Raw genomic sequence first — 14145 nt, forward strand, 5'->3', positions numbered from 1 at the left:
CCCCCCCCTTCTTCATGTAAAGCACATTGTGTTGCGTTGGTGTATAAAATAAGGTACATACAATTAAATGTATCTTCTTTTCTTTCCAACTTTTTTGTAAATTTTCAACTGCTGAAACGCCAAATCTCCCCCTGGGGGGATCAATAAAGTCTCTGCATGTCTGTCTATCATCAAGTTTGATTTGATTTGAAGTATAGTTTAACAAGGACTCAGGAGAACCCAGTTTCACTCGGTTACACATACACTATGTATCACCATCATGTGTGTTCAGTTCAGTCAAGCTGTGGTTCTTTACTACCATTCATCTCAGAGCCAAACAGTGAGTGGACACTGGGGTTCCAAACAACCCCTTTGCAATAGAGTGACCATAATGATATAATCATGAAAAAGACAAAGATGACAACCACACTGGTAATGCATTGCCTGGGGTGATTAGTTTCACTCATTGACTTCTGCGGTTTGAATGGTGAGATAGGATCACGTCGGCAAGGCAAGTTTATTTGTACAGCACATTTCAGCAACATGGCAATTCAAAGTGCTTTACATGAGACATTAAAAGCATCAAAGTGCAACACATAAACGGTAATATAAACGAAATGCAAAAAATGACATTTAAAACAAAATACAGGAATAAAAGTTACAGTGCAGTGTATGAATAAATCATTATGCTGGTAGTTCCTCGAGGAACTGATCAGCAGACTCCAAGCTCTCTCTACTCACAGACACGAGAATGACAATGATGTCATTATGATTGTGCAAAACGGTAGTACCCAATGAGGTCATGACTATTTCGAGGCCTTCATCAGTTGTGCCACTGAGACACCGAGATTTATTCTCATAATATGACACAACGACCTCAAGGAAACGGTAACTAACTAACTTAGTCTCATCCTAATTTGTCTTGCTGATGTCCCAAAGGAATCATCTAGAACTAATTATCAAAGAACAATAGCCTACTAATCAAATCTGAACATCCTCTGAGTTGAACTGAATGTGAAGGAGTTTGTTCTGCTTTCTGTAACGCCACGGGACATAGTGGAATTCATGGTGTTCTGAAAGAGGAACACAACCAGGGCTGAAAATGAACACCGGCCAAATGCAGGTAAAATTTCCAATTGGCGACTAGATTTCGGAAGGCTATCTGAAAAAATATATATAGGCTACTTGGCCAGTAGATTTTTTCATCTACAGTCCCCTTGGCAGGTGACTCACCGTGAGACAAAAAGTTAATTTTCACCCCTGAACACAACCTGAAAGTGATGGTCTGGCCGTTTCGAATCCTCCCATATTGTCACATATCATACATCCCTTCAGGCATATACATCTTACTCATTTTCTCCTATATCTTTCTGTGGCTCAGTCTTCGTCCCGGCCACCCAGCGCTGCTGTTCTCCAGTCTAATTGTGCAACATTAACATGTTAACCAAAGGAAAGGTTTTGTTTGTAAGTGTGCTGGTGAAGCTCCAGCCCGAGGACAGTCGCTCTCCTGATTCTCTTCTCTTCTCCACCTCCACCGCCACACCCACAGAGCCAGAGAGGGAGGGGGAAGTGGAGCAAGAAACCAAGGCAACCGTTACATTCAAAAGCATACTCTTAGTATCCACACTCTCAGGTCTGCGTGGACCTCTCTTTCTCTCTCTCACACACACACATACACACACACACGCAGGGCGCACACCGATACATGGACCAAAGGGACGCGCATACGCACACAAGGCTTAACTGGCAGCTGCTGTCTGTGAAAGGTGTGACAACTCCAGTCACCCGGGGAAAAGTAAACGGAAAACTACAGTCCTTCACAGGGAGAGGATCTGTACAGGAATCTTCACCCGGAGGTCGTTAAACTTGCTGCTTCTCGCTGACTCTTGGATACACCCAACACAAGACCAGCAGGGATAGTCTAACAGGTGAGTGCTGCTTACTCTGACGAGGGAATATTTCTCACTCCCACTTTGAAATCTATTTATGTGACCTGTGACTTTAGAGCTATACTGTTGGGACGGTTGGGAGGTTTCAGAGGACTCGTTTTACATTCGTCTGAGCGGTTAGGGGAAGCAACAGAGAAGGATCAATTACAGCTCTCGTTGAGTTTCAGGTGTTGTAGGCTGCGCGTCCTTTAGAATGAGGCAGAAACAAACAGGAGAACCTGTTTTCAGGATGTGACTGTGGAAGAAATGACAACACCCTGCTTTGACAGAGAAACTAGGCTATGTGAAGTTGGAGTGAGATAGCCTACTTGCGTCGTGGTAACAATGACATGGATCAATTATCGTGTCGCAGTCACAATCATAGGATCAACTGGAAAATGTTGAAATGTTTCCATATTATAGAGAACAATTTGATTGTATTAGTGTACGAATATTTGAAAATAAGGCAGTGTGGCAGAGAAAGCGCACCTATCAGACAGTACTGTGACACGTACGTCTCTCTCTCTCTCTCTCTCTCTCTCTCTCTCTCTCTCTCTCTCTCTCTCTCTCTCTCTCTCTCTCTCTCTCTTCCTCTGGCTTTTTGTCCACAGGGCTTCAGTGACACAGTTCTCTTTAGAATCAAAACTCTAGCCTACTCCTAACCTTCAGCCACTGCAACACGGTACTTAAGATCTAGAGTCTACAACAGCAAATTATTTTAAAAAGGAATATATTATGGTGAGGTAATGCCACAATGCCCCAACGATGCATGCTTATGGACTTTCTTGGAAATTAAATTTAATAGCTTTTCAGGGAGTTAAGGGTATCAGTGGGGGGAACTAACATAAGGTTATTTTTAGTTGGATATGACACATAATCACCACAGACATAGTCACACGACATACGTAATGTATCATAAGGGCCACTATTCATCAATTGTTCACATTTACAAATAGAAATGGTGCTCAGAGAGCACAGACCTCCGCCCCGAATGCAAATTGAATGGGTTCTAAATTGCCCCATGCTCCACCGAGTTTCATTAAAGCAGTCTGGTAGTTTTTGTGTAAACCTTATCTAAAAAATGAATGGAGGTGAATGGTCGGCCCAATTCAGATGCACTCCAGAATTTAACAGGTTGTTAGTTGACCCATGCTACACTCCTCTACTTGTTGCATGAAAATCTCTGGTAGTTTTTGCGTAATCTCTGTCCAAAAAATGAATGGCGGTGAATGGCCGGACGTGTTTGTGTGGCTTATGGACCTGCCTCGTAATTTGGACCCGCTCCTAAATTGAATGTGTTGTTGGACAATCCTACATCCTTCCACCGAGTTTCATGAAAATAGGTCTAGTAGTTTTTGCGTTATATATATTGCTAACACACAAACACACACCACGAAAACATTACCTCTCGCCGTGCGCTGCCGGTGGCTGCGCTGCCGCTGGGGCGGAGGTAATCATGTATCTTGGCTTATGTAGTGTACTGTCTAATATCATTGCTGTATCGAGGGTTAACAATTAGTTAATTCGATTAGTGTGGGACTCATGTTAATGTTAGACATAAGATTGGACAGCACCTTTATTTTTGATTGTGTTGTTATTTTATATACACTAGTGTTCGGAGTGTGCCCGTTCTGCGCGTGCCCTTTCAAAACCTGCCTGTTCCAACCTATAGTTCTTTTTGTGTTTGCCAACAGTGATGACATGTTTTGTGGGCGGAGCCCAGCCTTGTGAGACCCCACGAGTATTAGAAAAGGGAGTGAATACTTATCTACATGTGATATTTCAGTCCTTTTTTTTTTATTATTCATTTGCAAAATTTTCTTAAATATTTTTTCTCTTTGTCATTATGGGCTATTGTGTGTAGATTTTTTAGAAAAAAATGAATTGAATCAGTTTTGGAATAAGGCTGTAACATAACAAAAAGTGAAGGGTTATGAGTACCTCCCGGATGCACTGTAAAGATATCTCTTAATATGATGTCCACTCACATAATCTGAGATGCAGATGTACTTCAGGTTATAACTGGTTACTTTGAGTAATACTCCAACACGCATTAGTGGCCCTGCTCAGGGGTCTTGGGGTCAAGAGAGATGAATGGGCGTCTTTCGTTATAGGAACAGGAGATCTAGCACTGTACTGATGATGTGCCGTGGCCTCTATGATTTCAGTACAAGGGTATGTACAAGGTTGGGAGGGTTTAGGTAGCCAAAATGAAGCCAAAATGAAGTGTGTTGCAAACGTGTGTGTTTATAGAGATCCTACGAATGACTGTAGATGCTAGCATGAGATCAAGCTAACTGGCTAGGAGAAACCTGTCATAACACCTGTAACCTAGAATAGTAAATAGTATGTGTGTTCATCATATTGGTCTGTGTGTGTGTGTTTGTTTGTGTGTGTGTGTGTGTGTTGGCAATAGAATGTCTCTCCTGAAAACTCACTTTTTTCAGTGGCCTTCATTACATGATGAGCTTAGCACCAGTATCTATGTATGCACTTTCTGTTTTAGTGCCTTTAGCCCACTGTACAGAACTTTGGTCAACCACAGGTGTTTTTAAATGCGCTTTATGAATAAAGTTTGACTTGACTTGACTAAGGAAATATAGGCTGTCTTATGTCATCATAACACAGGTAGTCGTCATTGTACCACTACTCGCCAGAACTCAGAAGTGCATCTCCTTTATAAACAAGTAACTAAGGGAGTAATCTAGTAAAGTCGTATGTTACTGTATATATGTTCCTTGGGTGATCCTAAGACATCCTAGAAGGGGTGCTCCAAAAATATTAAACAAGAAGTGAATTTCAATTCAAAATGGCCTCCCAAACAGTTGGCAGTTGACTCAAAAGGCAACTGAAGGACTTCATAAAAGCATGAAGTTTAGCATACACATTTCTCGGGTAGGCTACTAACAAATAAAAAGCTTTTGGCACTTTGATCACTGCAAGTCTTCATCAACAAAGTCTTGTTTTCCTGAGTTCACACTCTGACAGTTTTAATTTCTCCAATTTGGCGAATGCAAATCTCAGATGGCATAGCTTCCCTCCCTCTGAGCAAACCAGACGCTCTTGAAAGCCTTTGAAATGAGAACTAGCATTGTACAGTTGCTGATGCGCTTCCATGATGGTTTCCATGATTTCAGGAAACTGACAGAGAAAAGAAAATTCTTAAAACGTATGCATGCCTGGAAATCATTGTTAATTGTCCAAGTGTGCAACAGTGGTGATTCCTTTTTTGCAAAACCGCTAGCGGTTAAGTTCACCAGCCCAGCGAGAAAAAAATATTGATAGCCAAGCAGCATAATCCTTGCTTATGCTTATTATGTCACCAAAGTATGTACCTCCCTTATAGCTGGCTGTCTTTCAGGCACACGTTCTCATTAATACATGAGTGCCTGAGAGCTTTTGAGGAGCTGAGGTGAACCAGAGGTTAGCCACTGTTTCCGCTCCCATCACCAGGCTGGTCTTTCTCCAGACGAGAGGGAGCCTTTCTGAGTGAGTGACCCCATTAGGTACAGACCATGGTACAAACCGACTAATGATGTTTCTAAAGCTCTCAGGGTGCGAAGGGAGTCCCAGGCCCATGATCCCCCTTGGTGTCAGCCCAGGGCCGTGGCGGAAGCAGCCTATTCTCATCCTGCTTTGTGCTCCAGAGCTATTCTGACACCATCCATTGTGCTCAAACCGCTTTCCACGACTCTCAGCGATTTCAGCAGGTCTGTGCCTTAAACCCTCCATTATGACCAACCCCACTGACACATTTGCTGCGCTGGCTTTTACATTCAGTAGCGTGACCTTTGACTTCTCTGCTAATATGACCACTTTAGCGTAACTGTCACACAGAATTTGGACACAGATGTGTAATGGATGGGACCCTGTGGTGTGAAACGCATTTACTGTCTCTGTGTCAAAATATCATGTGACCCTCTAACCCTGGGTAAATTTTATTGTTTGTTTTTTGAAGCAGACCTATGATTTTATAATTGTAATACGGAACTGTCTGTTTATGTCATAACATCACTAAACCAGGTTAAAGTTAATTATGCCTGTAAAGTTCAAGTATGATTTTATCATTGAGGTAAAATGTCAATATAGTTTTTTTCTAATGCAATCTCCATGCTTGCATAACTCCCCTAATGATTACTCACTATCCTTGTTATTTGTTGAGCAATCAGTAGTCTTGGTATGCCCATTCTGTACTACTGCAGAGTTAGTGGCAGATCAATATTTATTAGCTGGATTTTGTATGCCCGGAAGTTCCGGACGGGAACCGAACATATAAGACTTAAAGCTAAAACTCTTCATTCATTCATTCATTCATTCATTCATTCATTCATTCATTCATTCATTCATCATTCTGGAATTATTCTGGAATTCATCATTGTGGAATTCAATTACAGTACCTTGATTAGCAACATGTATGCATCGAGATCCAACAATGGTTACTGTACAAGAGCGCTAGAGCACTAACTGAACCTTTGAACTGTCAATACAACCCTAGGCACGGACAATTAGGTTTATCTTCCTGCGGTCCCCTTTATCACCTCTCCTAATACACCTTATCACCTCTCCTGTAGTATATTACTAGTTACTGTAAGTTGTTCCCTTTGTTTCCATTGCAGAGCGATGATCGGAAGAGTGAGGCAGCTGCATGGGACCCGGTCGCTATGAGGCCAGCTGTGTGTGGCTCAGTAATGGCCGGAGTGTGAGCGACGCACTTAAGACGGTGGAGATGGTGTCTGGGCGGCCCTGACGAGTATCACCGCCACGTAAAACCAATGCTCTCTGCTGCATGTGGAGGAAACCTAGGATGGAACACGCACACACAGCCCTGGAACACACAGCCGCTGGAACAACCCCCACAGCCTCTACCTCCGCCACCCTCTACGCACACTCCGACACGCACAGTCCCGCCGCCGCCACAGCCGTACTTCGGACCTGACGAGAGACCTGGCCCGCCCCTCCCCAGAGAGAGGTCCGTGGAGATTCCAGGATGTTCATGAATTTCCGGCGCATCCACAAGTGCCAGGTTGTGCAGCTGATGACCACCTGCCTGGTGTTGTCGGTGGTGATGGTGTGCTGGGAGCAACTGGACGGAGGCGTGCCGAACCACGTCAAGGCCTACTCCTACCGCTACCTGGTCAACCGCTACGCCTTCCTCAACAAGAGCTTCACCATCACACGCAAGGAAGCCCGCAGCTTCAGCGACTACCGCTACCTGCTCAACCACCCGGACAAGTGCTCCGGCCAGGACGTCCTCCTCCTGCTCTTCGTCAAAACCTCGCCGGAAAACATAGAGAGGAGGCAGGCAATCCGCTCCACCTGGGGCAGCGAGACCTACATCCGCCAGGCCCTGGGGGCGACCGTGAAGGTGGTGTTCGCCCTGGGGGCGCCCCGGTCCCAGCAGCAGGCCCGGGCGCGGGGGGCGGCGGTGGGGAGCGGGGCGCGTCTCCAGGAGGCGCTCGTCCGCGAGGACCGCCTCCACGGCGACCTCGTCCAGCAGGACTTCGCGGACACCTTCCACAACCTCACGCTGAAGCTGATCCAGCAGTTCCGCTGGGCGCACGCCCACTGCGGCCACGCCCGCTTCTTCATGACGGCGGACGACGACATCTTCGTCCACATGCCGAACCTGGTGCGCTACCTGCAGGGCGTGGCCGAGAGAGGCGCGACAGACTTCTGGATTGGCCGTGTGCACCGGGGGGCACCGCCCATCCGACGCAAGGACAGCAAGTACTACGTCCCCTACGAAATGTACCCGTGGGCGTCTTACCCCGACTACACGGCCGGGGCGGGGTATGTGGTGTCCAGGGACGTGGCGGATAAAATCTACCAGGCCACCCTGACCCTCAACGCCTCCATCTACATCGACGACGTCTTCATGGGGATCTGCGCCAGCGCCATGGGCGTCTCACCTCAGGAGCACATCTACTTCTCAGGGGAGGGCAAGGCGCCCTATCACAGCTGCATTTACGACAAGATGATGACGTCGCACGGCCACGTGGCCGACATCTACGACCTGTGGAGGGCGGCCACGCACCCGCGGGTCAAGACGCTGAACTCTGGACTCCTGGGGAGACTGTACTGCACGGCCGTGAGGCTCGCCTTGCTCTGTAAACCCTACTACGTCGACACCTACCCCTGCAAGGCAGCCTTTTCCTAGGTAGCCCTGCTCACATGTGAATGTTTCTCGGTCCAAAATAGAGTGAGGGATTGTTTCGTAATAATACCTCATCGTTTTCAGTTGTTAAGTAAGCCTGAGAGGAGGCGAGTGTTCAGTGTTGCTGGAGGGCGGGAAAGGTATGAGTCATACTGTAGCTATTACTGTGGTATTACCAGGTGCTACAGGTCGTGATAGCTTAATGGTGCATTGAGAAGTAGACCTACTCCTGTGGGGAGGCAGAGACCGAGGGTGATGAACAGCAGACGTACCCCAGGGAGATGCTGTCCAGATGCTAGGTTGACAAATGGGACTTTAACTAAATTTATTTTGTTCTTCTCTTCCATCTCCTCCAATTAAACTGATTGTGAGAATGTGTACCTGGTCTTGAATTCTATTCTTCTCCACAGTTGATATACATGGAGGCTATCACTGTCTGGTTGTCAGGGGAACTTACTAGACCATCCATTTCTACAAACTTAAACATAATCATTAATATTTAATTAATTAAATATTTAATTAATGTGTTTGATGTATTAATTTATGTATTTGAATTTATATTTAAGTAAAGTAAGTAAACAAGCAAATGGCTACACAACAAGCATATCAAAAAGTTTAAGGTTTTCGATTGTTTATGTGTGTAAATCATTATTTGTGACTCAGACTTTAAGTGTGCCAAAAATGTCATGTTACGAGGTACAAAATCCCAGTCCAAATGTGTGCCAGTTAATGCATTATGTAATCTCCCTGATCATCAGTTGTCCATTAAAGAAGAGGTATTCACAGCAGTGTAACTCCCATTTCTTTATATATCCCTGTGAAACTCAAGCCAGTAATTAGGTAACAACTGGGCCTTGGAATAGGCTACCTTTAATTATTAAATTAAAGCCATCTAAGATGAAGATCTTATAAAATAGCATCTACAACCCTTTCATGTGTTTTAACTTGTCTCCATAGCAACAGTGGAATAAGGCTCATACCATACTGTTCTGTAGGGCCTGAGCTTTCCCTGTGACACTCAGTTACTACTACACTAGATTACATTTCAGACCTGGCTACAAAAAGACTTTCACAATGAAAATGTCTAATGTTGTGCTGCTTGGCTGGCAAGGGTCAAGAAACTAGCAAGGATTAGCCAATTGTGTCAAACCCAGCTGTCCATAAACAACAACAATTGTCTAAATTGTTTTAGGTCAGTGACATGTAGGCTACCAATGTGTGTAGGCTACCAGTGTACCAATACAGCGGCAAATGTCACATAGTGGTGGTGTTGTAATCAGTTCGGTTTTGTTTCGCATGTATTTTTGGCCGCCACCATTTTAGCCGTTTTGGATGTCACTGCATCACATTCGCAGAGCATTGTGAGATTTTTCCTTGTGCGCCGTTGTAGTTTGCCCCAATGTATTATCAATAGAATAAACCTGCAAATTACTCTTAAATTTGTACAATCGCTTCCACTGCTTAATTGACACAACATGTTTACAGTGCACTTGTTACAGCTGTAGCTGTAGTCTCAAGTCTGCCTCTGGAGGTAAGGAGCTCAGTGAATGTATAATCGGCTATGATGATAGGAATGTTCATTTATATATAGCACTTCAACTTCGCTCTTTGACTCCTTTGTGCAGAAGCCAATGCAATTTATTCTAGGAGGCCGCACGGGGAACAAGGAGAAAGAAGAATCAATTAACCCACTGGACATTTAGATTACTTTAGAGAGTGGGTGGTTTCTCATGGCCTCATTCTCTCCCATTACTCAACGTTTATAAAATAAATCAACCTGATAATTGATCATTCTTTAGGATGCAAAACATTACAATTATTGGAGGGTACACCACCAAACCAAGAGAATATAAAGATGTTGAGGTAATCCTGCACGTGAGAAGGTGCATGGCCCCCTCTCTGTCCCCTTTTAAATCATTTGTGTGAATTATTCTCTTTGTGAGGTTGTCTTGGAAACAGACCAGCTGTTTTGGAGAACAGGTAATCCTAACAGTGTCCCTGCTGTTCCTTTCTGAGACCGTACCATCATACATATAGAACACAGAACACGAGGGGCCGAGAATAGACATGAGGAGGAGAAATGTAGGCTGCAAACAAATACTGCTTGGCAGCCTTACACAAGGTTAAATGTATTGTTCTCTGAATGCAGAGACAGACATTACGCCCAGTCGAGAAGATTGTAACCAACATGATCCTCTGAGCAGCCAGACCAGTTCTCCCAAATCAACAGCTGTCATTTCTATGGTCTCAGCAGGAGCCAAACTGAGTTATGCATGACATCATGACATGGCACAGTGGAACATGGCTTAATAACGCATGCACAGGAGTGACGCAGATGACAGTCCTCCATATGAAAATCATATACTCCTCACCATATCTCCTACAAGTAGTCTTAAAATTGATTTAAACAAGAATCCTACTGGCTGTTCGCTTGTAGCATCTTGGTGTTAGTTATTAATTCATACTGTAGTCCAGGAGTCTCATGCTGCTATTTTGATTAACCTGGTTTTGTTGGGTAAAAAAAATTCTCTGCTGATTCTTGTAGCTTGGGGGAACCTTTTCAAAATACAGGAGGGTGCCAAGTGATAACCCTTGAGCATTTTCGTATTAGCCCGGTGATGAGTGGTGCCTGGTTTCCTCCAGACATAATGCTTGGTATTCAGGCCAAAAGGTTCAATTTTGGTTTCATCAGACCAGAGAATCTTGATTCTCATGGTTTGAGAGTCTTCTAGGTGCCTTTTGGCGAACTCTAATTGAGCTGTCGTGTGCCTTTTGCTACTTTTGCTAGTCTGGCCACTCTACCATAAAGGCCTGATTGGTGGAGTGCTGCCTGGATGGTTGATCTTCTGAAAGGTTCTCCCATATCCACAAGGATACGCTGGAGCTCTGTCAGAGTGACCCTTGGGTTCCTGCTCACCTCCCTGGCCAAGGCCCGTCTTCCCCTATTGCTCAGTTTGGCCGGGCGGCCAGGTCTAGGAAGAGTCTTGAGGGTTCCAAACTTCTTCCATTTACGAATGATGGTGGGCACTGTGCTCTTTCAAATGTCTAAAAACCTGTTTTCACTTTGTCATTATGGGCTATTTTCTATAGAATATTGAAACAAAAATGAATTCAATCTATTGTAGAACGTCTGTAATGTAATAAAACATGGAGAAGGAAAAAGAGGTGTGCAGACTTTCCGGTTTGACTGTACTTCCTGAGGCAGCTGAAGAAATTCGGACTACCAAAGAAAATGATGGTGCTCTTCTACACCTCCATCATTGAGTCCATCCTCACCTCCTCCATCACCATCTGGTACTCCACCGCTACAGCCAAGGACAGGGCCAGACTGCAGCGCGTCATCCGATCCGCCAAGAAGGTGATCGGCTGCAACCTGCCCTCCCTCCTGGTCCTGCACAACTCCAGGACCCTGAAGCGGGCCAGGAAGATTGCAGCAGCTGACCCCTCCCACCCCGGCCATAATCTCTTCATGCCACTCCCCTCAGGCAGGAGGCTGTGATCCTCATCAAGACCACATCTGCACGCCACAGAGGCAGTTTCTTCCCCATGGATGGCCACCAGCTTCTTCAACAAGGCTTGTTAAAGACACAAATAAATACTGTCCGCCTGACAATGTCTCATAAAAATGATTTTTTTTTCAGCGCTTTCTGGTGAATATCTATGCCTCACTTGTATATAGAAAGCTTCCCTAGTTCATAAGCTTCAATCTGAGCCCAAGTTGACCTTTCTATCTCAAAGGTTACACTTGCTGTGGCCAAAAATCTTCTCTATACCTAAAATCAGAGAAAACTGAATCTTCAGTCACTAGCCATCCATATTGGGGGTACAATGCAATTTCTTGCATTTAACAACAGGTTAATATGTATGGGTACTACTGCTATCTGAAGTGAACATGAAAAGTGAATACTAAAGTAGAAAATCAAATGCTTTTAAATGTTATTTCACATATAGCTTGTCCAATGCGATACACTCAAGTAGAAGCCAACCAACAATAGAGTAAACTTTATTTATTTATTATTATTTTGCATTTACATCATTTTGCCAGGACCATGTCCAAACAAGTTTTTTTCTGGCTCCCTGAGACCAAACAGGTCACATCACTTGTTTTGGCCCAAGGTATCCATGTAGGCTAACGAGAAATAACAAAGGAAAAAAGGCTAGCAGAAAACATCCTGAGGGCTGTTCCTGGCTCCCGGCCTGTTGTAATTGTCCTGGACATTGAAAAAACCTCTTGAAAGCAAACCAGTAGGTGCCTGCTGGCTCTGGTCCAGGTGCAAAATATTTATTTTTGTATAAAAAGTGGGGGTTACAACTGGGGCCAACATGGAGAAAAGACTTTCATCTTTCAAAAAATGTCTTCATTTCGGTAACGGAATAGGTGCCTGCATGACAAATGTCAATAAAAAAATAAAAAAGAACTCTGACCCCCATAACTTTAATAGCTGCCATCAGGTTATAAAAGTGCCTGAGTGATCCTGAGTCTACAGTATCTACTGTATCTATCTACATTGTTTTCCATAAACTCTACATGCAGGGTAGACCGTAGTCAAAGCGACCATGTCGTGGTCTACCTGCATAGCTGGGAGCTTTTCTGAGAGCCGGAGGGGCAGGATGGTGATGAATGCACTGCAAAAGTATAACCAGGCCAGGTCCAGCCTGGCTTATGTGCGTGGCTGGCTTGTTTCTGTTCAGGACTGGTAGGGCGGAAGCTAGTCATGCCACTGAAATAGCTGTGAATTGAAATGACATGAAATAATATCTGATAAATTAAGATAGGTCTTGTCGCCTGGACACATCAGTTCCAATGCTTCCTATGCTAATCCAACACAATAAAAGCGGGATAGCCAGTTAGCTCATGAGCTCACAACAACTAGCAGCAGCTTCCATAACATTAATGGTAGCGGTCAGTGGCTAAAGCAGTTAGACTGATTATTCCTGTAACGTTAGCTATTTTGCTGCAATTGGTTCAACTTCTGTTTCTGGACAAAGGTAAGGGATAAACCCAGATAACACAAGGCTAGCGGACCTACAGCAGGTCCCCGATGGACGAGCTGGCGGACCTCCAGCTGAATCCGCTGGCGGGTTCCTGGCCATTTGCACATCGAATGGCAAGCAGACCTCTGGTGGATTATTAGCGTCAGGGACAGCGGTCCGCTAGTAATCCGAAATGCTCCCGCTATTGCTCCACCACCATTCCACTGGTAGTTTATTGTCTATATCCTAGGCCCATTGGCTCTAGGCTTATGGATTTCTATTGCTAAATTAACTTACTCTGAACATTTTTTGGTAACCCTTTCTTTCATAGTCCCCCAATTACTAAACATTTACCTGGTAAAAAACATGCAACGTATAGCCTAATTTATTACTGAGACAATTGTTGTAAGTTGTAGAAACATCTCAAGCAGTGTCAGTGGAAACAAAATGCACCTCAGCTCACTTTTGGTTGTCATATCAAACTGTGTAGACTTGTGCACATATGATATTTTACCGCCCAGATATTTCTATAAAAGGTCCTCGAATTTACATGACTTTTTAGTTAGATCGGACATAGGCCCACCTAAGCCACCCACACATTGTATGTCTCAGATACCAAGTGGTAACTTTCCGTGCCATAACTGTGTATATTGTTATTCTATGTGTAGGGGTCACCAGTTCACTCACCCGAAATCGGGTGAAGTCATCAGGATTGGAGACAGAATCACCTGTAACACTAAATATGTGATCTATTTATCGAAATGTCCGTGCAACCTGTATTATGTTGGTAAAACAATATGTGAACTCAAGACCAGGATCTGTGAACATAAATCGCCAATCCGAAATCATGATTTGAAATCCTCGGTGGCGCGACACTTCACCAGCCTTCAACACAGCGTCAGTGAACTAGGGTTCATGGGTATACAGACAGTAAACTGACCACGGAGAGGTGGCGATAGAGACAAGGTTCTTCTGGAGAGAGAGACATACTGGATACACTACTTAGACACCCTCATGCCTAATGGGCTGAATGAGGAAATCTCTTTTTCATGTTTTTTGTGAAACGGAAGAAAAACTTTCTTTATTCAATTTGTTTTATTTTAATCTACT

The 14145-nt window shown here is 44.3% G+C and overlaps 1 protein-coding gene across 1 annotated transcript; it reads left to right on the top strand.

Annotated features, from left to right (window-relative positions):
- Positions 1 to 6894: 6894 nt before the first annotated feature.
- Positions 6895 to 8064, top strand: b3gnt5b (UDP-GlcNAc:betaGal beta-1,3-N-acetylglucosaminyltransferase 5b; the record flags this gene model as incomplete). Its single annotated transcript, XM_084457779.1, has 1 exon — positions 6895 to 8064. The coding sequence occupies one exon, from the start codon at positions 6895 to 6897 to the stop codon at positions 8062 to 8064; it is 1170 nt and encodes a 389-aa protein (XP_084313905.1).
- Positions 8065 to 14145: the final 6081 nt, after the last annotated feature.

The sequence above is a fragment of the Borostomias antarcticus genome, assembly GCF_949987555.1.
Source record: "Borostomias antarcticus genome assembly, chromosome: 24".
Lineage (NCBI taxonomy): Eukaryota > Metazoa > Chordata > Actinopteri > Stomiiformes > Stomiidae > Borostomias > Borostomias antarcticus.